Source organism: Taudactylus pleione, unplaced genomic scaffold, assembly GCF_031769625.1.
Source record: "Taudactylus pleione unplaced genomic scaffold, aTauple2 ptg000066l, whole genome shotgun sequence".
NCBI lineage: Eukaryota > Metazoa > Chordata > Amphibia > Anura > Myobatrachidae > Taudactylus > Taudactylus pleione.
This window is the reverse complement of record NW_028284468.1, coordinates 6,947,035-6,974,914: the sequence shown is the minus strand read 5'-3', so window position 1 is coordinate 6,974,914 and position 27,880 is coordinate 6,947,035. Positions and strand designations below refer to the sequence as shown.

General features: G+C 44.1%; 1 protein-coding gene across 2 annotated transcripts in view; it reads left to right on the top strand.

Moving 5' to 3' along the window:
• Nucleotides 1–27,268, top strand: part of TFDP2 (transcription factor Dp-2) — an 88,422-nt gene extending 61,154 nt beyond the window's left edge. For both annotated transcript variants that reach the window (XM_088466616.1, XM_088466617.1), the window contains exons 7-11: nt 10,500–10,568; nt 13,540–13,691; nt 14,252–14,418; nt 19,883–19,988; nt 23,502–27,268. In XM_088466616.1, the coding sequence (XP_088322742.1) occupies nt 10,500–10,568; nt 13,540–13,691; nt 14,252–14,418; nt 19,883–19,988; nt 23,502–23,655 (648 nt within the window). In that variant the 3' untranslated portion in view covers nt 23,656–27,268. The remainder of the gene's footprint in view (nt 1–10,499; nt 10,569–13,539; nt 13,692–14,251; nt 14,419–19,882; nt 19,989–23,501) is intronic.
• Nucleotides 27,269–27,880: the final 612 nt, after the last annotated feature.

Below are 27,880 nucleotides of genomic sequence, written 5' to 3'. Positions count from 1 at the left end.
TGGTGCCGTTCTGTTATTGGCGGTGGCACCAGGTCTGTGGTAATCTGCTGTAGGAGAGGTTAGCGATATTGATTCCGATTTAAAATGAAAGTTCCAGTGTTAGTCATAGTGAAGTGACACAATATTTTATCTGGAGGGCAATTGGAAGCATTTTGTGAATGAATGGAAGCTGAAGGGTTGTGCCAGCACACGCTCTTGACATACCACAGTGACACTAGATACATACAGACAGCCGCCCCAGGACATCGTATACATCTCTGAATGTGATAAACACTTATTCTGTAGCTGCATTTGCTATAAACACTCTTATTTTTAGAGCAGTCTTAGCAGCAGTATAGCTATATTTAGGTGCATAAAGTGTACTTCAGTGCACTCTTTACATCAGGATGAACAAATCGGCGCAGGAGGCCGGCTCAGTCATGCGTCGCTTCAGTTTTAAACATCTATTTACATATTTGGAAACGGTGCCCCAGTTTACAGATTAGGTTGGACTCCTCTTCTGCCCTAATGGCTGCACAGATCCCTTTTCCTATTTGTTATTTCCATATGCTGTGTGTTATGTTTCCAGCCACACTGACTGTAATGCATTGCAGGAAGATGTACTGCTCCCTGTACCCAGCTGCGGGTAGCAGCTGACTCAGCAGCTCATTACTAGTGTAGGTCAGCAGAGCGTAGCTCCCCTGCACAAGCGGGGGTGGTAATATACATGCTTAGGAGGTTCAGCATTACTTTGTGCTGTCACTACGTCCTGCATTATGTAGGGACACCGCAAACTACAGGGGTCGTGTTTGTACTGACAGAGCAATTTCTGTGTGTGTGTTTTTTTTATTTTTTTAAAGTAAATGTGGAAATATTATTAACGGGAACTTTTATCCGCAATACTTTGGTGATTAAGGTTTTCCTGATAAATAGGTTTTCCTAATATGTCCTTTATAATTTGGAGCATCATGCCTAAAATATAATATATGCCTAAAATATAGAAAATTACATTTAAAAATGTCATTTCTACTTCAGGGTCCATAGGGTATCCACAGGATACCTTGGGGTATAGGTGTGACGTCAGTCGCAGGGCACCAAAGAGTTAAGCTTTCAGCCTCCCAGGATGCACTAGGTCCCCCTCCTATACCCCGCCCCCGGGCCAAGGCACCTCAGTTTAGTTTGGTGCCCGGCCGGAGTCGGGTGCACCTGTTGGAGTGGGGGCTAGAAGAGCCCCTGAAGCTTATTCTTCATGCAGCTGTGGCTGCACATCTGGATGAACAGCATGGACAGTCAGTCCTGACGTCCATGCTGTCTTCCCTACACCCCGCCGGTACCAGAACGCCGGTACTGATCCGGGGATGCTGGTGGGCGTCTGGGGTCACAGCTAGCGGTGACCCCAGATGCTCCGGACCATGGCCGGATTCAAGGGGGACAGAGGTAAGCAGCGGGGTCCCGCGGTGGGTCCCCGCTGATCACATGGTCCTAAGTCCCCAGGCAGGGGGCTCCCTGGGGACTGGCTGCAGCGTGGAGCCAGGCGACCAACCTGCGCTTCCACTACCCCCTGGGACAGCGGACCGCAGCAGAGCGGTAGCGCTGCGGCGTCCCAGGGGTTAAATGCATGCCAGGGGAGCGCGCCTTCCCTGTCTCACAGCCGGCGCCTCCCCCGCTGCACACAGCCCTCTCTGCATGCTGCCGACTGGTCCTGTGGCAGCGCTCCTCCCCCAGGCCAGCCTCCTCTCTGCTCCTCGGCGGCCATCTTCTCCAGAACGCATGGTGAACGCTGCTGGAAGCGCTGGACGGAAGCATCGTGGTCTGGGTCCCCCCGCATACCTCTCCTCCGCTGTGGTCAGGTCTGTGTATGCAGCGCTGTGTCCTACCAGGCCCTGTGTCTGTGTAGTTGAGTGATCAGCGCTGTTAGTGCAGGAATTGTTATTTTTCTGCATTGTATGTGACTGTGCTAGCGCTGCTGCCTGTAATCTTTTCTTCTCTAAACTGTCAGCTTTATTACTGTCCCTGTTCTTTCTGCTAAAGCCCTTGCGGTGCGGTGCTGCAGGGTGGTCTCTCGCCTATTTAATACTTAATTGGTGAGAGAGGTCACATACGTGGTGCCATCATGTCTGAAAGTGATTTTCCCCTCCGGCTACAGTGTACCACGTGCAAAGTACCGTTAGCGGAGGGGGAGGGTAGCGCGGAGGGCCTTTGCCGGCAGTGTTTGTCCATGGCGCGGCCTATTACGGTTACAGCACCGGTACAGGAGCCGCCCTGGGCTTGTTTCGCTCAGGCGTTAACAGCTTTAGTGGGCCAGTTAGCTCCGCAGCCCGCGTTTACTCCGATGGGTTTGTCCCAGCAGTCTGTGGTGTCGTCACCCATGCAGGGGTTCCCACGACAATTGGTGGTACCCCACAGTCTCCCTATTTCCCCGCTCCCGGGTTCTCAGGAGCCAGCGTGGGTTAACTCCCTGACAAGTTCTGTACAGCACTTGTCGGATGTGTTGCAAGGGGAGTCTGTGATGCGGTCTCATAAAAGGCCGGTGGCGTCTCTGTCCGCTCCTTATGAGGATGACGAAGGGACGTCTGATGATGGGGAGATTCTAGATCCTTACGATCAGGAACCTCTCCATACTAAGGACGCTGATGCTAAGTCCAAAGTATATATTCCTGGACTTATTCGGGCGGTCCGCACAGCCTTGGTGATTGAGGACGAAGTTCCCCCAGCGGCTAAATCTAAGTATGCCTTTTTCAAAGATGTGAAGGGCGATGCCACAGTCTTTCCTCTTTCGGGTCAGTTGGTGGACCATTTAGAGGAGGCGTGGAAACAACCTGGCAAAAGATACCAGCCGCAGAGACGCCTGGCGGTGGCTTATCCGTTCGCGGATAATTATTTTGCTAAGTGGGAATCCCCTCCACAGGTGGATTCTCACGTGACCCGTCTTGTCCGTAGTGCCACATTGCCGATGCCATCCATGTCCTCCCTTAAGGATGCTACGGACCGCAAGGTAGAAATCTGCCTGAAGTCCGCTTATTCCCTTGCAGGGGGGGCAGCACGGCCGGCTATGGCCATTTGCTGGGTTGCCAGAGCGATGGAGCGCTGGGCGGATTCATTAGAGGCTTCTTTTGAATCCGACTGTCCGGCCGATCAGGCGGAGTTGATTGGCAATCTCCGTGATTAGGCCACCTACATCAACGAGGCGGCTCTAGACATTAGTACTCTGGTGTCTAGAATTTCTTCAGCAGCGGTAGCTGCTCGTCGCACCTTGTGGCTGCGATCCTGGAAGGCGGACGCAGATTCCAAGAAAGGTCTGGAAGCGTTGCCGTTTACCGGAGAAGTTCTCTTCGGTCCGGATCTGGATAAGATTGTGGCCACGCTGGCGGCAGCCAAATCTGCCTGTCTCCCGTCGGCCGCTGCTCCTTCTGGTTCGGGACCATCGTCCTTTCGGTCATCTAGGGCCCAGGGCAGGCCCAAACCACAGTCGTTTCCTCGACAGGCTGGCCCTAAGAAATCGGTCAAGCCCCGGAAGCAGGCATGGAGTACCAGACGTCCGGCCCCCAAGCCAGATGACAAGCCTGCGGCCTGACGGTCCGGGCCTCCCTTTGGGGGATCCCAGGGTGGGAGGCCGCCTGCTACAGTTCGCCCAGTGTTGGTCGACCACTACGACAGACACTTGGGTTCTGGAGGTGGTTTCCCACGGATACGCCCTCTCCTTCCGGCACAGACCCCCGGCTCGCTTCTTCACCACGGGTCTCCCATCAGACCGGAACAAGGCTACGGAGCTGCAGAAGGTATTGCACACTATGCTCCAGGCTGGAGTTATAGTGGCGGTTCCATTCTCCCAGAGGGGCCAGGGTTTCTATTCAAATCTATTTTTGGTACAGAAACCCAATGGGTCATATCGTCCGATACTCAACCTCAAAGCACTCAACAAGTCTTTGCGGGTCCCGAAGTTTCGGATGGAGACCCTACGGTCCATCATTCTGGCGCTGGAACCTGGGGACTACTTGGTGTCATTGGACATACAGGACGCTTACCTGCATGTCCCTATTCTTTGGCGCCATCAACAGTTCCTCAGGTTTGCAATCAGCAGCGACCACTTCCAGTTTCGGGCGTTACCTTTTGGCCTGGCAACAGCACCACGTGTTTTCACCAAGGTGATGGCGGTCATGGCGGCTTCTCTGCGGCTGCAGGGAGTCCGCATGTTGCCGTATTTGGACGACCTGTTATTGGTGGCAGGATCTCCAGAGCTCCTGTTACGCCACTTGGACCTGACCATTGCACTGCTGCAACGGCACGGCTGGCTAATCAACTGGCAGAAGTCCACTCTAATCCCGTCTCGGAGGATTCTGCATCTTGGAGCCTTATTGGACTCGGGACAGCAAAGGATCTTCGTGACGGAGGACAAGATCTCTGCTTTACAGTCAAGGGTGCGCAGTTGTCTGCACAGCCGCCGGGTGTCCTTACACTCGGCGATGAGGTTACTGGGCTCCATGGTGTCGGTGTTCGACATGGTGGAATACGCCCAGTTTCACTCCAGACCTCTGCAGCACCTGATCCTGTCCAAGTGGAACGGGCTGACTCAGTCTCTGAAGTCCCAGACGATTGTGCTCACCCAGGAGGTTCGCCTGTCCCTTACGTGGTGGTTACAGACGACCCACCTCAACAAGGGACGTCCGTTCTGGGTTCCAAATTGGGTCCTGTTGACAACGGACGCCAGTCTTCGGGGCTGGGGAGCAGTTTCGGGTCCACACTTGTTCCAGGGCAGGTGGACGCCGACAGAAGCGGAGCTTCCAATAAATATCTTGGAACTCCGTGCGGTCTTCAATGCTCTCCAGCAGGCACAGCGGTTTCTCCAGGGTCGCCCGGTGCAGGTCCAGTCGGACAACGCTACCACCGTGGCCTACATAAACAGGCAAGGAGGAACTCGCAGTCGGGAGGCTCTCGTAGAGGTCTCTCGGATCCTGGTTTGGGCGGAGCGCAATCTTCCGGCCATATCAGCGGTCTTCATCCCGGGAGTGCTCAATTGGGAGGCGGACTTTCTAAGTCGCCAGGACGTTCATCCGGGGGAATGGTCCCTGCACCCGGACGTTTTTCAACTACTGGTGGACAGGTGGGGTCTTCCAGAAATCGACCTCATGGCGTCCCGGCACAACAACAAGTTGCCGGTGTACGGGTCTCGCACAAGAGACAAAGGGGCGTCTCTGGTGGATGCTCTGTCCGTCCGGTGGACGTTCCGGTTCGCATACCTGTTCCCTCCGGTCTCCCTTCTTCCACGGGTAATCCGGAAATTCAAACAGGAAGGAGGGACGCTCCTGTTGATAGCTCCCGCGTGGCCCAGACGGCACTGGTTCTCAGACCTTCAGGGTCTGTCCGTGGACATTCCTCTGCGGTTGCCGCTACGACCGGACCTTCTGTCTCAGGGTCCTTGCCTTCACCCGGACCTGACTCGGCTGTCTTTGACGGCGTGGCTGTTGAGACGGCCATGCTGAGGTCCCGGGGGTTTTCCAGCTCTGTGGTGCGTACCATGTTACGAGCTCGGAAACCGTCTTCCGCGAGGATATACCATCGCGTGTGGCATACGTTCTTCCAGTGGTGTCGACCGAGAGGTTATGCACCGCGGGAGTTTCGTCTGTCTCGGATTCTCGCCTTCCTGCAAGCGGGACTAGATCATGGGCTTCGCCTTGCTTCGTTGAAGGTACAGGTTTCGGCCCTATCTGTCTGGTTTCACCGTAGGATTGCTACAATCCCGGATGTGCGCACCTTTATGCAGGGTGTTCTCCGCATTCAGCCGCCCTTTGTTCCACCTGTGGCGCCTTGGGATTTGGCTGTGGTCCTGAGGGCTCTCCAAGGACCGCCGTTTGAACCACTGGGCTCAGTGGATCTTAAATGGCTAACAGCTAAGACTGTTTTCCTTCTGGCCATTGCTTCGGCCAGACGTGTTTCTGAGTTAGGGGCTCTTTCTTGTAGACCCCCTTTCTTGGTTTTTTATGGGAACAGGGCAGTGCTCCGCACTCGGCCCGAGTTTCTTCCCAAAGTTATTTCCCAGTTTCATATTAACGAGGAAATAGTTGTTCCGGCCTTTAACTCACCGGGTCTTTCCGTGGGTGAGGCCTCATTGGATGTTGTGCGGGCCTTAAGGACTTATGTTGACCGCACTTCTTCGTTTAGGAAGTCGGACGCTTTGTTTGTCCTCTTTGGCTTCCGTAAAAAGGGTTGGCCTGCTTCAAAGCAAACTTTGGCAGCCTGGATCCGTATGGCTATTTCTGAAGCTTATCTTCATGAAGGCCTACCGGTCCCTCCTTCTCTGAAGGCTCATTCCACTAGGTCTGTGGGTCCTTCGTGGGCAGCTCGACGTGGTGCCTCGGCAGTTCAGATCTGCAAGGCTGCTACGTGGTCTTCTGTCCATACCTTCGTGAGGTATTACAGGTTTGACACCTTCGCCTCTCAGGATGCTTCCTTCGGGCGGCGGATTCTCCTTTCTGCACAGGAGCGTCCCCACCCTTAAAGGATACTGCTTTGGGACATCCCCAAGGTATCCTGTGGATACCCTATGGACCCTGAAGTAGAAAATATGAGATATGGTAAGAACTTACCCTTGTTATCTCTATTTCTACGAAGTCCATAGGGTTCCACAGGACTCCCGCCCTGTCGCACCTGTGCTGCAGATGGGCTTTGCTCTGGTCACCGGTTTTCCGTCTCCCTCTGGTGAGAATGTGATTCTTGTATGTGTCCAGATCTTTGTTCTCTCTCTTCCTTCTCCTCCTCCGGCCTATGGCTTGGTAACTAACTGAGGTGCCTTGGCCCGGGGGCGGGGTATAGGAGGGGGACCTAGTGCATCCTGGGAGGCTGAAAGCTTAACTCTTTGGTGCCCTGCGACTGACGTCACACCTATACCCCAAGGTATCCTGTGGAACCCTATGGACTTCGTAGAAATAGAGATAACAAGGGTAAGTTCTTACCATATCTCATATTTTCTAATCTGTTGCTGGCATTGCCCTTGACCTTAACTGGTTGTCAAGTACTTCCTATCACAGGGCCCGATTCAGAGAAGGGCGCTAAAGGCACAGCGCTGCGTTTGTAAGCAGCGGCTGCTCAAAATTATGCTAATGCCGCAGGAGGCGTCTAGTGTAAAAAGACACCTATTGCCGGCATCGCAGATGCAAGGGCTGCGTCTGAAGACACAGCATGCTGCAGTTTGTTAGTCTGATGCATCCTGGACACTTCGAGCGATGTCGCAGGGCGAGGTCTGCTCATTTGCAGCGTGGGTTCTGTGTATGTGAGTTCCGTACATCTCTGTGACGTGCGGTGAGGTCAGTGGCTGGGGGAGGCACTGGCTGATTAACATCCCCTCAGCCCCCCCTTAAAAAAAACAAAAAACACTGTTGGGTTCCCCCTATTTAACAGTAACCAGCACATTGCTGAACCAGCCAGGGGAATAACGCCATAGGAGGGGGTACACTCAGTGTTGGGTACCCCCGCCATCACATTAAACACCCCTAAACTAATCAGCCCAGTGCTGAAATTCCTCGGAAAGTGGGTACCTTAAAAAATTTAATTGGGGTCTCCCCTCCCGAGCAACAACCAGCCCAGTGCTATACCCCGCACCCCTGGTGGCGGTGGGTGCAGTGTTCATGGTATGAAATATTGTTCTTTACAGGCGGCCTGGATGCTGGCACTTGAAGAACTACAAGTGCCTACATGCCTGTTGGCACCTGTAGTCTGCCTATAAATAAAATATTAAAATAAATTCAAGACACTTGATTTTTTAATAAAAGTTTATTATACGGCGTCTTCCCCCGGGGGGCGGCAGCCTTTAAGCTCTTTTGGATGGCCGCTGCCTCCCCAGAGCTTGCGGCCTTCACCTGGGGGGCAGTGACCTTTAAGCTCTCTTGCATGGCCGCCTCCTCCCTAGGGCTTCTGGCGTCTTCTATCTTTGGGAGCTATTGCACGGTCCTTCCCTGCTAGCGGACCGCCAGCTGCTGCCTTGCGCTGGCTTCTATAAGCCAGCCCGGAGGGAGGAGGGGAGGCTGGGTGATGACGCAGCGAGCCGTGATTGGCTTGCAGCGGCCATCTTGGATTTCAGAAATGGCTCTGCTGCACCATTTTTTAAATGGGTAAAACTCTGCCCCAATGGCTGATAGACACTGGATCCTCCAGGATCCATGCCTGCAGCCATACTCTACGCCAAGTCCCACCGCCGCCAGTGACCACTGTCGCCGCCGCTGATGTCCCGCTGCCGCCCACTACCCTGCCCAATACCGATGCCGCCGCCAGTGGTGCACGGTGGCACCGGTATTGCCTGCTACTGCCGCCCCGCCACACCGATGCCAACTGCCGTTGCTGCCGCCGCTAATGCCTAGCCGCTACCTATTCCGCCGTGGCCTGTGTCTGCTGATATAGTAGTCTGCTCATCACAAGATTAATAAAAAGTGAAATAAATAAATTAAACAGTGTCTGTCAGTGTGTGGGACTGGGGAGGGAGTGGGACGTTATGATTTTACAGTATTTTGTTGTCCAGGGCTTCAGTTTACCTAATAATGGGTGCGGTCTGATGTGTCCCGAAAAATAATCCACGATAAGTGACATTTTTTCACCACCTAAATGGCGAAAACACCTAGGTCCATGAGCTTATCACGGACCCGATGTGTTTTTGGAAGAAATATTCCATTTCGTCTGAAATAATAGGATAAGGGGAAAAAAATAGCGGCGAAGAATGCCTGTTTTTCGCTGTTCGCAGCTAATTAGATACCCCCCTACCCCATTATTTTAATCCTTCATGACTGCACGTCCCTGGGACATCTCTGAATTAGGCCCACAATCACTACACAGTCACGTCTGTTTGGCATATATATTCAGTGTGATTTTGCACTGCGCATGCTCCAGAGTCCAGTGTGTGTAAAGCTGCCCACACACATAGCGATATTTTACCCGATTTGGCCGAATCCTGACGACAAATCATGAGTGTCCACTCACGATCATGATGGCAATGCGCGTCCCCACTTGTCGTACATCGCATCTTCAGATCTGCCTAAGGGTTACCTACCCTCCCGATTCGGGCGGGAGCCTCCCGATAAACGGGTGCATCTCCTGCCCCCCCGGAAAGGCAGGCAAGCCTGTCGCCGATCCCCCGAACCCCCCTCCCCATTACCTGATAAACCCCCGCAGCGGGGGGGGGCGCTGACGCGATTCGCGTCATTTTGGCCCCGCCCCCTGCTTCGCAATGCCTTTTTTTCTGCATTGTGTAGCGTGGGCGGGGCTAAAATGACGTGATCGTGTGGCCCCGCCCCCTTTCACGCTCGCAAACCGACCTCAGCTCGTTTGGACCCGCCCCCCTTTTCCGGCCACGCCCCCTGTTTTGCCGATCTGGCTGCTCCCTCCCGGAAGGAGCAGCCAGATTGTCGGCAAGTATGATCTGCCGTGCTGTAAGCCAGATTTGCCAATCTGGGACACAATGCACTGGATGCACGATAGATTTTAAGTCAGATTGGACATTTTTTACTCCAAATCATCAGTAGGATTGCCGAGGAGCTGCTGGGGGAGAGTTCAGTGGAAATCGCACACATCGTGGGATCGTGTGCAGATCGCTATGTATGTGGGCACCTTAAGTTCGAGTCAGAGTCCTACACAACTCAGTCACATTTAGTCCTGTGTGAGTGTGTCATGTGGGAGTTATGTATGACCTTCACTCCAACACCTGTATGTCAAATCTATGCAAATTACATTAACATTTTTATAATTAATATTTTATTATATCTAATTTATTATACATTAAGTTTGTGCTGTGTTTTTTTTATTTTTTTTTGGATCTATTGTGCTATCACGGCTCCATTTTATACCTGATCTGTCCATTATATATATATAGATAGATAGATAGATAGATAGATAGATAGATTATTCTTATTTGTAAAATACAGTTAGAGGAATTGTAGGTCCAGTTTAATTCTCTAGTTATTAATATTTGAACTTTAAACCGCTCATAATCCGTAAACCTTTGCTTTGTTCTGTTGTCTGATTTTTTTTTTATGTTGGTTCTCAATAGATATACATGCTTTGTTGTTAATATATGCTTCAGTTTTCCTGCAGCTGATGTAACCCATCAAAGAGATGTAAATGGGGCGCTTGGCTGTGGGAAGCGATGAGGCGCCGGCTAGGACAGTAAAGTGCACCTGTCTATTTGCATGAACTGGAGATGTGCATTAGTGGCCTGAACCAATGTACAAGGGGTTATAGGCCATTCCTCGGGATCACTGAGCCACTGGTGTAGGTGATAAGTGCACTGTGTAGGCCGTTCATAAACTGTAGTTTAAGCTTTTTGCTGTGTTTTGTGATTGCGTTTGGCTGTAAAGGATCGTCTGTCTTCCTTGGTGTCGGATTATTATAACTGAGATGCCAAGAAAGATTATGGGACAGAGAAGATATTTGGAATTCAAAATTGTTTTAAGTTTCAGAGCAAATTGTCGGCATCAGATATTAAATTTGAATTGATGATGGATGAATCTTGCATGTGATTTATTTTCCTGGCTTTGCAGATGGAGAAACAGAGGAGAATAGAAAGGATCAAGCAGAAGAGTGCCCAGCTACAAGAGCTACTGCTGCAGGTAGATCTGCTATTATAATGTGATGTCGCACAGTCGTCTTGGAGGGCCGTAGAGCTTTGCTGCTCATGTAAATGGTCATTCATTACTGTGGAGCAGATGTTTTAAGCTCTGGAAAGTGATACATTTGTTGGTAGTTTATCTCTCTCCAATCAGCTTCTGTCATTTTTCAAACACAGCCTGCAACATGACAGTTAGGAGCTGAGTGGCTGGTAGTTTATCACTTTCCAATTTATCACTTTCCAGAGCTTGTTTTCTAAGGCTCTTATTTTAATCGTCGATCATTCTGTAGTTTATCCGCATTGTCCTGTGATTACCCTGGCAACCACAGTTACATAGCACATGATGTAGATTGCAGAGGAGCTTTGGAACACCCCTCTGAGTTTTGTTTTCTCTGCACTCCCACTGACTCCACCCCCCCTCCACACACGCACGCACGCGCGCACACACACACACACACACACACACCAACACCACCTGCTAACACACACACACACACACACACCAACACCACCTGCTATCATCTGGCCTTATGATAACCTGTGACTGTAGCAAACTGACTGTGTCATTGCCTCTCAGACATACTTGTTTTCCCGCCTAAGAGGTTTTGAAAAGGAGATGGATTTGTACGACACTCACTAAGGTTAACAACCATAACATGCATTCTTAAAAGGTGCTTAACTTGCTGTTTAAAGGAAAAAAAAGAAATCTACATAGGATTGCTGCTTTCCCCTGGGCATTAGTGGAAATAGTAGGAAACAAGTTGCTATGAAATATAATTACAGGAGAGCGTTACCAAATACATATTCAGAAATCTATAAACATTTTTTTAAGAATCATTTTTTTTTTTTCAGGCTGTGAACTCTGGGCCAAGTTAGAGGCGAGGTGACAGATCTACATTAGTGGCTAATTCAATATCACAACAGAGCATTGAATAAAACCTTATATAAAGCACTGTGCCACCTTACTTGGCAGTCATTTGATTTGTTTATGGTTAAGGGAATACATTTGTAATTTTATTCTGTTACATTACAGAACCAACACATGTATCTGCTCCAAGCCCACAAACTTGTATATTGGCACTTATTGCAAGGTTCCCATAACCAAACATTTTTATTTTAATACAGTGTTTTGGAATAAGCTATATGAATAATCCCATTATAGTTTACTTGTAAAACATCCCAGACTGCATCTCCTCCTTCCTTGGGCATGGTGCCCTCCGGCTACAAAGGATGAAGTTGTACTTTCACATCCTCTTCTGAAATACGAACCTATAGTATGCTTTTCATATGTGTGCGGTGTTCCTCATTTGCATTCAAAACAAAAAGATTCCTCTACACAGCGGCCATATTTTAAAACTGAGTGTTCTAAGTGTATTTGTTAATTTAAGCGTGCATCATGTGAGCTGCTGGTCACAGGGCCACCCGTGCAGTTTATGCAGCCGGGTACGAATGAGGCCTATGACAATGGAAGCATTTGTTAAGTCACATCAGATAAAGAATTCCCCTGTGAATGCCCTATTCTCTATCAGCTATCCTTTAGTAAGTCAAGATTTCAAAAAATTGTTAAAGCTCTGGGACATGCAATAATAATGTGCTTATAACAGATACTAAATATGTATTAATCATGTCTTTCTGTGGAGGATTATATATATATATATATATATATATATATATATATATATATATATATATATATATATATATATATATATATATATACATTAGTATTTTTATCCTGTCATTTGCCGGGTCACCTTTTCTCATTCCCGGCCTACCAGCTGTGGAGGAAACGCGTAGGGTTTTTTTTTGGTGTCATACCCATTCGACAACAGTGAGGTTTCCAACCATAGAGCTCACACCCTTAGGGGTGTTGGTGTGAAGTTACATCTACTCACAAAGGTGTTCACTATTTATCATAATTTTACTTGATGTAAGCAAATTTTATTCAATTGAAATTTTTGTATTTATTTTTTTAACAAGAAAAAACATTATGCTGCATTACTAACAAGGGGCCAATTTGCCATGTTTCAGGTGATTCTTTGGTGAGAGGGTCTAATTCCAGTACGCTTCAGTTTATCTACGTAAGGGATGCATCCAGAAATGATACAGAAAGAAATCACTTCTAATGGTCTTAGGAGCCTGAATACATTATAGGAGAAAAAATAAAATAAAAATATATATATATATATATATATATATATATATATATATATTTCCAGGATGAGGTAGCTTAGCATGTGTCCATTGTGGGGTGGTGAGCGAAATCGTTGAATAAGAAGATAAATAAAAATAAATGACCGCATTATAGACAGAAATGAAAATCTCAGTTCCTGCTTCAGTTGACACCAGTGTAGTTTTATAAGTGATGATGACCGTGGTGATTAGGACACAGCAACTATTTCTGCTTTCAATCTACCTTTTTCAACAGCAAATGTAGTTTTAATCAGATGTGGAGAATATATACAAGAACAATAATAAGTAATGTGTCTAATGGTTTCTCACATACCTTAATCCTGCGCTTGACTCACAGCCAGGATCACTGTCCAGTTTTGACATCACTGGGTATTGTTAGCGTGCATGCAAGAACACACACACGTGCACGCACAGGCACACACGCGCACACACAAACAATCGCGCGTTACCATTTCCTGCCCCATTTATCACAGTACCTGATGGTAATTATTATTGGGGTTTGTGGGGGCTCGTACAATAATAAGAGAGGGCGGGGTGCAATCTTGTGAAGTCAGATCAGCAGCAACTGGCAAATGAATCAGGAACATGACCTGAAGGACTGTAATCCTATTGGGTAAACAGTACAACCATCATTTTCATGAGTATATGTCCCCAGGTCCTGATTGATTAGGTATCATTAGGAGGAGTAATAACGTGCCATTACGTTATTGTATAGATTATTTATATCAGTAGACCCTTTAGTCCTGTGTGTGAGTGACTGCTTTCTCTTCTTACCCCAGCAAATTGCCTTCAAGCACCTTGTTCAGAGAAACCGACAAAATGAACAACAGACTCATACCCCTCCAGCAGTCAACTCAACCATCAAGCTGCCATTTATAATCGTGAATACAAGCAAGAAGACCGTCATAGATTGCAGCATTTCTAGTGACAAGTGAGTGCGGTGACAGGTTTACAAGATATCTGTAGAGGTGGGGTTCCAAATGTAAGTCGTCTAGTACAGAATTTATATTAAATGGGAGTTATCACAGGCACAGGATTATTTGTGGGTAGTATTCTGCTGTTTCCTTAATCTACCAAAACACCATTTTTTTGTTTATGCTTGCATACACATAGAGCCAATACGCAAGCCTGTGAATGCCAAATGCTTATGACAAATTCATGTTCTGTATGAATCCTTCCCTAGTATAGTTCACAGAACATTGCACAGTACAAATATGGTGGGAATGGATGGGCTCTGCACCGCCAGCTGATGGCCAGTAAGGGTACTGCCACCCCCAGAGTCCTGCCAATGCAACTGCAGTGAGGAAAACACAGCATACATAAAACCGAGACAAATGTAGACATGAAAACAATGGGTATGGGAGCTTACAATCTAATGTTTCTTCTGTCTACCTCCTTCCTACATTATCATCCTTATCTCCCCTAATTGCACAATCTGTCTGTGTGGAGTTTGTTAGTCTGATCTGCTGGATATGGCTGTGTCCTTTGCAGATTTGAATACCTTTTCAATTTTGACCATGCCTTTGAAATACATGATGATATCGAGGTACTAAAGAGGATGGGGATGTCATTCGGACTGGAATCCGGGAAATGTACAACGGAAAATCTAAAACTGGCCAAATCCTTTGTGCCACGATCCCTGGAAGGATATGTGACAGGTAAATGATAAATGGATGATCAAGAGGTTTCACGTCCTGCAAAGTCCTTTGTAGGTTTGGTAGCAGCAGGTCGCAGAGTGATTACAGTAAGATATTTCCTGATTATGGGGTACAAAATATATATTTTGTATTGTTTTGGCTTTGTATGTGTAGTACACTGCATGTGGCGTGTCTAGTGGAGTTCCTGAACAATGTGCACACCAACATACATCTCTTCACTCATCTCAAAATATCTCCCAACCCATCCTCTCCGCTCTGCACAAGATTTGTGTCTCTCATCCCCATGCATTACTTGCAACCATTCACGATTACAGGACTTTTTTCGGGCTGCACCCACTCTGTGGAATGCCTTACCACACACAATAAGACTCTCCTCTAGTCTCCAAACCTTCGAGCGTTCCCTGAAAACTCACCCCTTCCTACAAGCTTATCAGATTCCAGAACCGCCCACATAACCGTCATAGCTTCCATATCTAATTACATCCCCTTTCACAGTCCACACAAAACCTCACACATTGTCTTTCTTTCACATCCTCATGGCTGACATTCCTGTGTGACTGGATCATACAGCCCATCAAGAAACTCTGTATTCTGGCTGGGCCAAAATGCAATATATAGCACCTATCCTTGTGTATCAATGTAAACAGTAGTAATACCAGCGCTGTAACTTGCTAAAATAAAAATGGATGGTTTATAATAAAAAGTTTTAAATCATTTATTAACACACAAAGTTATATTAGCAATAAAATCCACATATAGGTTAGTAATAGACCATAAGAAAAGAGTCAATCTATCTGAATTGGACCATTAATTCTTTTAGAGTTCCTTAGTAGATATCATATATCGGCTCACTTTGTTAATGTGTATCCATGTACTACCATTGAATCGGCAAAAAGTTACCAGTTCCAGGAATCACAAAGTGCAGTCCCTTAGCAGCCAGTATTTGCACAGATTTAGGGCTGATGTAGATCCACCGAATAGTTTTTAAAACTGCTAGTAAGTAAAGGTAGTTCCAGAGTCCATCAAAGAATGTCAAATATGTTGTTTAGGCCAGGTCCAAAGATAGTAAATCCAGACTAACGCGTTTTACTGGTATAATAGTGTCCAGCTCCTGAGGAAGCTGGACACTATACCCGTGAAACGTGTTGAGCAGGATTTACTATCTTTGGACCTGGCCTAAACAACATATTTGCTTGGCATCCTTTTGATGGACTCTGGAACTCCCTTTACTTACTGGTGGCTTTAAAGACTATCCAGTGGATCTACATCAGCCCTAAATCTGTGCAAATACTGGCTGCTAAGGGACTGCATAAACCTTGTGATTCCTGGAACTGGTAACTTTTTGCTGATTCAATGGTAGTGCATGGATATGCATTAACAAAGTGAGACGATATATGATATCTAATAAGGAACACTAAATTAATTATTGGTCCAATTCAGATAGATTCACTCTTTTCTTATGGTCTATTATGATCCTATATGTGGATTTTATTGCTAATATAGCTTTATGTGTTAATAAATGATTTAAAGTTTTTATTATAAACCGTCCATTTTTATTTTAGTGAGTTACAGCGCTGGTATTACTTCTGTTTACTTTGTTATTGTTATAGACAGGGGTTTACACCCCCTTTACCAGCAGCTCTCTAACAGCGCTCTGTGCTATATAAGTGATATTTTCTTGTGTATCGATGCCTATTTCCCTTTAGATTGTAAGATGGCGAGCAGGGCCTTCCTATCTTTATGTCTGTCTGTTATTACCCAGTTTTGTTCAATGTTTCCAATTGTAAAGTGCAACAGAATATGTTGCGCTATATAAGAAACTGTTAATAAATAAATAAATAAATGAAGTGGTATGAAGGAAGTTTGTTAGAAACTTTTCAGCCAGGCCGTTTGGGTTATCTAGGAATACTTCTGGCTACACACATGTAGATATGGTGGTTCAGTATGGTTATTTTCACACAATAGATATTTATTGAAGGAAAGCTTGGTACAGTTAAGACGATATGTCCATTATAAAGAAAAAAAAAAGGGGGGGGGGGGGTTTACAGAATTCACATAAACTAGGGAAAGGAAACAAAGAACTAGTCTGGTTATTTTCGACCAAATTGACACAACATTATAACTTGTGCCACTAATTAAAGAGTCATTCTGACAAAACCAAATCCGTTTGGACCTTGTTCCTCATTAGAAAGGTTAATGACCAGGAAACAGGAAGTGCCTCCTCGCCAGGCAACGGGAGCTCAGCAATTTTTCCCCCTCACATTGGTTTCTACTGGTGACTGAGCCAGACCTGCATGTTTGTGGTGATGCTTATAGAATACATACATGCTTTGGAGAAAAGTAAAACCAAATACCCAACCAGCCATAAATCATTTCATTTCTGCTCCGTTTATATACGTTAATGAGGCACAGTGAGGACGAGAGGATATCTGTAGCAGGCCTGGATGTCAGGTTGTCCAGAATTGGGAGAGGGTTTAAGTATTAACTTTGACTGGACAGCTCTTCTTTAATTTAAGTAGCATTGCACATTACCAGCATGTACAGCAACAAAAACGTGCATCTAAGAGAAGAGGCAGGGATTCATTGCATTCATCATACAGTGCAGCATTTCCTTAGAAGTACCAATTTACCATTTTGTTCAGTGATAAGTAACATCATGAACTCCTTAAGAGGTGGTCACTTTTCTTTTTCGAATCACTCCACTGTCACTGAAAGAGTTACACCGATGTGGGCAGGGCTCGGACACATGGTAGCAGAATACAAAGTCATTAGGAGTTGGCGGCAGTGGGGGTTACTTAGTCTAGTGCTTTGTCTGCCGAACAGAGCAGAGCTGGCTGCTGATCCTCTGTGCATATTAAACATGGAGTATTCATTGCCTCCTTGGTGACATTTCTGCTTAATGAATGGGCTTTTCCTGTTGATCACTCAGAACAGCCTGTGCAGAGAGGGGAAATCCCATTCACATTTACCGGATAGAGTACTACCACGTTAACTGCAAAATGTACAATGCTGCAGCAGGTCGCATGCATATTGCACAGAATAACGTTCTGCCTCTTAATAAAACATGTGGTAATGAGTGTGACTTTACTATACAATAAATATGGCTGTGGCAAAAGGTCATAGTTTTATTCTATAATTCTCTCAAGTTCGTGGATGAAAGTCAAATACAATAGCCAATCCTATTTATCAGCATATTATATTTGTGTGGCAGTCATGCAGTAATGCCGGTTTAACCAAATTAGTCAATATATCACAAGCAAGCTGGATATATTTTCATATAAAAGTGTGTTTCGCATCTTTACTTTAGTGCATTTGCATCTGTTAACTTGTTAATGCTGTGGTTGGTTTATTCTTATCAATGTTCTAGTGTTCTGATTGGCCATATGATGTTCTAGCTCTGTTAATGTTGTAATGCTCTAGTCCAGTCTAGTCACTACTATAACATTCTAAGGGCCTCAGTTTTATCATACGCAACGAGTGAGAAAACTCGTATCGTATAATATGGTGCTCCAGCCAATCAGCTCCCAACTGTCATCTGTTTGAAAAAACGACAGTTGGGAGCTGATTGGCTGGAGCACCATTTATCATACGCAACGAGTTTTATAACTCGTCGTAAATGATAAAACTCGTTGATAAATGAGGTCCTAAGTTGGCCACAGGTTATGCTAATCTTGTTATTTTTCTAATGATCTGATTGGCAATAGGTCATACTTACTCTGCTATTGTTCAGATCCTCTGATTGGCCACAGAGTGGCCTAGTCCTATCAGTGTCCTTAATGCCCTTAACTCCACAACTTGGATTAATCTGATCATTGTTCTCATGCTTAGGGCCTCATTAACAAACAGCCAATCTGCTTCCAACTGTCATTTTTCAAACAGATGAAAGTTAGGAGCTGATTGGCTGGAGCACCATTATCATAAATTGATAAATGAGGCCCTACATTGGCAAGAGGTGGTCTAGATGTCATGTCAATATTTTAATGCTCTGGTTGGCCACAGACTGGACCTAACCAAGGTTCTAATGCTCTCATTGGCCACAGATTGGTTTGGTCCTGACAATGTTCTAATGTGCTCATTGGCCACAGATTGGTTTGGTCCTGACAATGTTCCAGTGCTCTGATTTGGTCAAAGGTTGGAATCATCCTAGTTATGCTCATGTCCTAGAGCAGTGGTTCTCAAACTCTGTCCTTAGGACCCCACACTAGGCACATTTTCCAGGTCACCCAGCAGGAGCAAAGGTGTAGTCATTACACACTGACACATTTCAAAAGATCCACAGCTGGAGATCTTTATCTCACTTGTGATTCTGTGAGGAGACATGGAAAACATGTACTGTTTGGCTCCTTAGGACTGAGTTTGAGAACTTGTGTCCTAGAGCAGTGGTTCTCAAACTCGGTCCTCAGGACCCCACACAGGTCACATTTTGCAGGTCTCCTGGCAGGTGCACAGGTGTATTCATTACTCACTGACACAATTTAAAAGATCCACAGATGGAGCTAATTATTTCACCTGTAATTCTGTGAGGAGACCTGGAAAATATGCACCGTGTGGGGACCTGAGGACCGAGTTTGAGAACCTGTGTCCTAGAGTATGGAAATAAAGTTTTTTGTTATGTGTAATTCTGGTAATCCTACAGTTCTTTATATACTCACAGTTTGTTTTTGTTTGTTTTCTGGTGGTACATGATATATACAGCTTGATGTGACCAAAACAATGCTGTCTTAGTTTCTAATAGATGTTTTATTGCAATGTTAATATTGCTCCATGAAGCTAAGCAAGGGTTCAGTCTCCTCACACTCTAAATGCATTGAAGTGCTATACCCTTAGTAGTCTTTATTCTAGCACCGTGCACCACATGTGCAGTTCCTCTTTCCTGCCTGGTGCTTATTGCAAACTCAGCTGATGCAATAAACCTCTGATTATACAGACCAGAGTGTGCTAGAAGCACCAGAGCAGAGAGCGACACCCCAGACAGGAAAGAGGAACTGCACATGTTTCGAGAGGTGCAGGGTGCTAGAATGAAGACTATATTAGGATCTGTGGACCGTGCTTATATGTTTATTTTTTCCCTTCAAGTAGTATTGCAATCCCCACTTGTAGTAAAGCACGCAGAGACATAAGCATATCTGTGTGGTTTAACTCCTGTTTTGCTAAACCTATATTCTACAACAAGCCCTTATTACAATAGAAGTATATATTCCCTTTATAATCCTGTACTTCCAGGAAATAAATAGGAGGCGGTACAATAGGTTCCGAGGAGTTGCAGCAGCTGGGAAATAGGCTTGTGCCAAATGGCTTTTATCGGCAGATGTTTAGTGGACATACAGACTTGGCCAAGTCCAGAGACATCTCTGAACTATTGTTAACTGCATGAATAAAATTAGAAAGTGAAAGAGTAAGAATAAAAAAAAAAATGTCCCATGCATGAAGCTAATTTCCGTGTTTTCTGTGTGTTTTGTGCTAGACATGGCATCGGGGACATCTTGGGCAGACCAAGGACTTCATTTCAATACATCCCAGACGGCCTCTGCAGCAAACACTGCCGGCACTACCACTTTCTCCCAATCCAGGTAGGCGTTCATCAGATCCGTAAAGGTAGTGTTCTGCTTCTCTGTGATATGGGGAGACAGGCAAATAGGTCCACGGGTTCCGGACTATTGACAGACAGTAATTAGCTAGACAATCTCTAGATAGACACCAGATGTTAGACAGTTAATAGTTAGACAAGGATAAAAGTTTGACACTGACAATAGTCAGACACACTAAAGTTAGACATGTAAAGAGTTCGACAGGTACATAAGATCGACATGGTCAAAAGTTCGACATGAAAAAGATCGACACAAAAATGGTCAACATTTTTTTTTAGGGTTAGGCAGTTACCCCCACGGTTAGGGTTAGGCACCAGGAGGGAGGGTTAGGGTTAGGCACCAAGGGGAGGGTTAGGGTGAAGATTAGGGCTAAAAAAGTAATAATAATAATTGTCGACCATTTTTGTGTCGACCATTTTCATGTTGAACTTTTGACCCTGTCGACCTTTTGTACCTGTCGACCTTTTGTACCTGTCAACCTTTTAATGTGTCTGACTTTTGTTTGTGTCTAACATCTGGGGCCAAATGTAATAGGGTGAGAGTTTAGAAAAGTGAGAGTTTCTGACTTTTTAAACTTTGCTAATGTAATAGAGTCCAAAAACAAAGTAACAGAGCGAACTTGCATGTTTTTTTAGATTTAAAAAACACTCACGATTTAAAATCTCATTCAGATGTTTTCCCATTTTGAAGATAAAACTCAACCAATGTGAGAGTTTACTGCTAAACTCTCACATTTTCTAAACTCTCACCCTATTACATTTGGCCCCTGGTGTCTATCTAGACATTGTCTAACTAATTACTGTCTATCTCTTATACCACACCCTAGGTCCACAGGGTAAAAAAGTTGACTGGCAATCGGTTGATAGTGTAAAAGGTCGACAGAGACAAATGGTTGACACAAAATGGTCCACACACAAATATAATTTTTTTTATTTTTAAGTCTAATCCTCACCCTAACCCTCCTCCTAGTGTCTAACCCTCCCCCTGGTGCCTAAACCTAGCCTAACCCTTCCCCTAGTATCTAACCTTAGCCGTCCCCATCAGCAGCCTAACACTAACCCTCCACCAAGTGCCTAACTCTAACCCCTAATCCTGACCTTAAAAATGGTGAAGAAACATGTGTTGACCATTTGATCATGTCGATCTTTTGCCTGTCGACCATCTGATGTCGACATATAGAGTGTCTAGCTGACACTGTCAATGTTTCATCCGAATACCAAACTAAGCACCTAAGGCATGGTGTAACCTCTCTCTACATGTAGAAGGTAGGGTAAATCTAACAACCTTGGTAAGTATCATACAGGTTCCTGTATAAGGCAGTGAAAAAGTGGACCAGGGGCAACCAATTATCTTCTATCTATCATTTTATAGAATATGCTTCATATGTTGCCTCAATTCTGATTGGTTGATATGAGCAACTTCTCCATTCTTTTACCTGCTTGATACATCAACCCTACTTTGTATAATGCATCCATTATATGACTTTTCCCCCATGAGGGTAGAGGGATCCAAGTAAATGCTTTCGGTGCTTATTGCAGGTTCATGTGGTTTAATTGAATCTCTCTGAGGAGGAGGTGGTACATATACAGTAGTGTTACTCCCTACCTATTTCTGTGCTGACTATCCATTACCAAAGCTAAGTTAATTTGGTTGATTCTTGAGTAGAAGCCATTGGGAATCTACAGAATGCAATGGTGTCCGATAATAATTTCAAGCTGAATTTATCCTGCCTAGACAAGGTTCAGTTTAGGTGCACATTCAGCGGTGAAGAACATCACTTTACACAATGATGGAGTTCCCCATAATACCCGAAGGAAAAGGGTTTGTCTGTCTATGTTTAGTTGTGTGAAGTGAGGGCGGCCCGAATGGGAGGATGGGCCAGTTCCTGATAAGCAGTGGGATGGTCTGGTGATAACATCCAAAAGGTTTCCCTAAACTCAGTGCATAGACTACTGCAAATGTACATTCTGTACAGAACTTATTTTACTCCAGAAAGGTTCCACAATGCAATTGGTGAGGTTCTACGGTTTGTCCTAAATGTACTTCTTCTGAAGGTACTGTCTTACACATGATATGGGAATGTGCGGAATTACAGCCATTCTGTGTAAGATTCCTGTGACCTAGAGCATGAATGTGATATACAGCTACCCAGTTGACCTTAACAACACTATATGTATCCTTAGCTGGGTTACAGAGCTGCCGGGGAAAACACATACTGCCACAGGAGTGAGAAAATGTGTAGCATGTAAGTCAGTGACTGCCATAGTCCATTCCTGCAAACTTGAAAAGTTAGTATATGAATTTAGCGCGTGACCTATAAAGTTCCAGAACACTTGAGAGGGTTCAGCAGTTTTGAATGGAAGCTTGTTAGTGTTACACCTGATATCCTGGCTCCTATAGTGGTTTATTAGCTATTAATAAAATGATTGTTGTTGTCATTGCATGGGTTCTCAAGATACAAGATTGGGGTCACCAACTGGATTCTCCAGTCTCATTAAGATGTAGGGAAAAGTGTCTATAGTAAAATGTTTGATCCTGAGCAAACTCCTCTTTGAGATACACAATTTTTAAGCTCAATTTTCAAAGTCTATTGTTAAAATGTAAGTTTTGAACCATAATTGTGTTATCCTTTGGGGTGGGAATACATAGTAATGTATCATCCTTATGTAAGTAGGAGTATTTGGCTGCTTCATTGGGTCAGTCTCTATCTAATGTCTGCTTCTGTTGTACCATACTGCAATGTATCCCGATTACTTGACAGCCAAGAACAGTCCAGCATTCAGTAGTATTTTCCATGCCGTGCCTTCAGTGACCTGAACTGATCATCATGTAACAAGATCACAGGTCAGGAGGACCTGATGTGAACTTTTTGCATGTAATGAGTTCGCTGTCTGTGCATAGAGCATGCTTACAACTGAAGAACAGTCCCTGGTCAATAAAAATTTGTGGCACATGCAGGAGTGTCTGTTATTGGTAGTCCTACTGCAACTGGAGCAGACACTCTACAGGCCTGACAGACTGGAGTTTCAGGAATGACACATATATTAATTTTATTATGCACTTGGTTGGAGATTTTGAGCAGCACACGAAATGTATGTTTTTGGGCATGGCGGGAGGGGCCAGATGTATAATTCTAGGAATGTACAGATCTTGACACAAACCAGCAAAAAATAGTTGTTTTTTCTAGCATAAACCAGTGAAGATAAATGGGCAGGATATAAGAAACAGTGGATCCACAAAATATTGTACTTTTATTTATTTCTTTTTATGTATGGTTTTCGTTTAATATATATATATATATATATATATATATATATATATATATATATATAAAATTATTTTTTTTTTACTGCACTTAAAGATCAACCTTTTGGATTGTTTTAGCTTCAAGCTAAATAAATCTGTTTGGTTCAATTATTGTTACTAGACTCTTTTGTTCACCATATGAGCTCAAGTTTTCTAACTTGGTTCTTTGCTCTTCTTTTCCCTCCACAGTGTAAATCCAGGATTATTTTTCGACACCGAAGTGTCCCTGACGAACAGCAGCCACCACTCCAGTTCTGGAACATCCCACTACACAGAGTCTCGAGGGGAGACTCCATGTTCATTTGATGACTATGATGAAGACGATTCCTCTTCTCTGGAATAAATTGGCAGTATGGCGTGTACATGGGAGAATGTATATGTAAGTGTGTACACGTAGTGTAGTCTTCCAACGCTATTTCGATGCCTGTTCGCATCGAGATCCTAGACTATATTCTCCAAACCAGGACGAGCAGCAGACACTGTCATATTTTCGGAATGCTTTAAGATGGCATCTTGCCGGATGCGGAAAGACTTGTTTGCTCCAATAATGCTATTTGGTTTTGGTTGGCGGGCAGGGATCAAACACAGGGTATGTGAATTTTTATTTTATTTTTTTCTTTCTGCTGTGAGAGTAAATTTTCCTTTACCTGCATGGCTGCTGGAGTAACGTCTTCGTCGCTTTTGGATAACACATCTTTTGGAAATTCCTGTCATAAGCTTGAGACCACTTTAGTATCTCGGAGCATCCCACCTATTTAGAAGTCATGTCTGCCAACGATCTGTGAAAAAGACGCTGCTAAGTTCTGATTGCTGCAGATTTTGGTGGAAATCAGAAGATATTTTTTTTTCTATTAAAGTGGTTGTCTTATACACAAGGAACTAAAAGATTTTAGCACCGACTGTACAGAGAAAAAGGGAATACTGTGATGGGGAATGCTGTTGAGAAAACGTTTTCTAATTGTATAAAAAAAATACCCATTTTTTTTTAATCTATATATATATATATTTTTTTTGTTCTTTTGTTCCAGTTGTGAGCAATATGTGGTATTGGAAAATGTTTTATCCAGCTTATAATATAATAAAAGCAGCAGGACACGGTGACGATTTGATGCCATGTCCCAGGTGCAGTTCACAAGGAATTTCCACAGTACGACAAACGCACGCACAGAGAATGCGTTTTTGTACGTCTAAATGAAAATTTATTAATGTGTGCCCATTTCCTACACAGGGTGCAGGCAGTCATTCTGTGATCTGTCCGAATATGCAGCCTATCAGGTCACTAAACCAATAAGCAATACTACAAAATGGCCGCCTCTGCTGTGTGTAGGGTATGGGCATAAGGTGTTGGAGTTCCACTCTAGCTTTCCCATAGATAGGACACTTCTTGGAGCCCTAAACCAATTAATGTTATTTTACTAGAACTGCTGGATTGTTTCAGAATGAAAAAATAGAAATCTGCCATGTAAAATAAAAATACAAACATTTCATGGTTTTGTTAATTTTGTCTGCAGGAGAAGAATTTATTCCTAAAAGAAAATTGAATGCTGCTACCATTACTCAATGTTGTGTTCTATGTTTTTTTTTTTCTTTGTATATGGCCAAAGCTAAAAAGAATTTATAATGTACCTGTCCAACTATCTTGAGAGCCATGTATATTCGCTGCATCATAAGTTTTCTTTAATATTAGGAACTTTGTTCTTGGTTTTTACTTTCTTTATTTTAATTTTCATCTATTGCTGCCAGCCAGTTCACATTTTTTTTTAATAATAATTATACAAAATCTAGATTTTTAATTTAATGCAAAATCCTATATCTATAAAATTACCCAATTTATCATTTTAATTTGTGATTTTGAACATGCTATGTTTTATTTCTATTGCTTTAGTTGCTTGGTTCGTCTCCTAAACATAGTGGAGGCACCTTAGTTTGTCAGCTGGACAAATTATTTGAAAGTGGCCTATCAATTCTTTTTAGAGCCGTGACAGCCACTATATTTGTCTCCATTGTGCATAGAAAACGTCTGCAGCCATTTTGTGGGCTGGATCACCGTTCCCTGACATGCGGCCTATAAATTCACTTCATGTGATGTCACTAGTGTTTAGTGCATTCTTGTGAATAGTGGCCCAGGCTACACAACTGCTATAGTCAGGCAGTGGATACATATTAAATACCATGTAGTTTATTTAATTCGTGTGTGGAATATATTCATTTTCTTGTTATGTTGAGTTATATGTTCCTATTACCTGCCAATGTCTTTCTTGAAGCAGTTTAAGCTCTATGTGAAAGGTTTGCATAGATTACATCCTTTTGGTGTCTTTTATATATTTAAGGGATGACCAATCCGAGGTCTCCTTTTTATTTCAGAAACTCCTTAGCCCACCATGTTTATTTTCCAAGAAATCTGATTCCTGGTGCTCATGGGTTATTGGGAATAGACACCTGTACCTCAGCTGTTATAATGCACTTTTCACCCACATGGAAACAAAGGGTGTCCTGTCATTCATAGACTGCATGTCATGCAGAGGACATAGGTTGCTGCTTCAACTTAGTCGAAGCATATCCATAAATGTAAAAAAATATTTGAACTTGGCAAAAATGCAGTTTTGATTCGTCCAAATATTGAGTATTTCACTTTAAACTGATTTTACTGTTAAAAATGCATAAAAAATATAATTGGTAAGAACATGTAAAAAAAAAAAATATATATATATTTTTTTCACCAGTATTGGTTTTCCTGCAGCCATTTTGTGGGCTGTACTAATATCCATGATAATGGAGTCTGCTAACTTTCCAGGTGATGACAGTTACTAGTTCGCAATAAATTGTTGAGCTTAATCCTGTTCCAGCCCAAAAAATGGCTCCGCGTGCAGCTTACAGGAGCATGGCAAGTTTTTGCAAGCGAGCGTTACAAAATGTGGGATTTTTAAGTCTGCTCTGTGGTTTTAGAAGAACAGTGTAAATTCTTATCAATTAAGCTACACGATACATATAATGGATACTTCTGTAGTTTTTTTTCCCCCCTTCAGTAATTATGCAAATCCTAAGACTTATTATTTAACATTTATTGAATTTGAAATTAGAAGTTATTATTTAAAGTTGACTTTAGAAGTGTTTTAGTCTTGGTTAGGATAAAGCCAAAAGAATAAGCTTGTATATTTCAGTGGGTTTATTTCTATGTGTGCGATAAGGTAGAAAATGTTATTTTAATGATGTAAAAATGTTTTGTGGAGGATGTAAGCTGCAGCTATTACCCATCTGCTATTAAATTACAATCATTTTAAAGGATAGACGGGAGGTGATTTGTTGAGATGGTACAGTAACCCCTAGCAACTGGACATTTGCATTTATTTACACGAACGTGTTCAAGCCGGCTGGAAGCTGATTAGCAAAAGCGGTTAATCACACATTCGCTTTCATTAGACTGACTTGTTCTGGGTAGCTGAAAGCGGATTGGTTGCCTTGTGTCACTGCACTTGTGCACATTTTGTACCATGTTTGTAAATCACCCCCAGAATGAGGAACCAGTTACCCAGCACAAGCCAACAAATGCTCCAGATTCTAATATTTTATCCGCCCGAGTCATGTGCAATGTCTCCACGTGTATGCCCCTTACCATGCCTCCAATTAAGCAGAGTCCATTTTCATCCCCCTTATCACATTTTCTACCCTATCTCCTTTTGGTTCTGTGCTGGGTGAACGTTGTAATTGTGGGAAAGCTTGCGATCTTATAGTTATGCTTGGTTGAAGTATTTATCACTGCACCAGTGTGATGTTTTATATGGCCAGTGTGTGACAGGGCGATGTCATTAAGTCTTTCACTGCCGGGGATAAGCACAGAAGTAATTGTCTTATTGGGGGGGGGGGGGGAGCTTTTCAACAGTGATTCAGTTTAAAGTATGTTATGCTGTTAATGATGATTATCTTTCCAAGAAATTGTGTAACATACTAAATGTTTATCTCAGTAAACCTATTTTTGTTTTCAACGTCTGGAATTCTTTACTGATAATGATCTCTGCCTACAAATCTAAAAATAATTAGGAAAGAAATAGCTTGTTCCTATCACATGACCTGCACAACCTAAATAAAAATCACACTCTTGTCTGGCATGTTCTAACATAATGACACTCCACTAGTAGTGCTGTCCATCACAGGTTCGTAGTGGGGTTGGGGGGGGGGGAGCGACGAGATCAAATGAAAAGCCTGTGGCAAAATAAAAGGCCATCTGTTGCAGACCTGTCTATAAAACAAAGCATGCCTACCCTCGTGCTATTCATTCAAAAGGGGGGTATTGTACTTGTGACTTGTATCACGATGTTCATGCTACTGACATACAACCTCTAGCATTGGAAGCAATACATTTTCAGAGGCGTCACCAGTTCTTTCCTCCATGTGGTTATTGTGCTTTATTCTACCTAACAGTTGATCACGAAGACCTCACTGACACTCCACCCTCTGTACCATGTACATCAGGGGCATCCAGACTTTGTTTTTTCTTGGAGTGCCATAATTAAAAAAACATATATATAACTTTGAACAGAGCCAAACAACTTTGTTCAATAGGCTGAGAT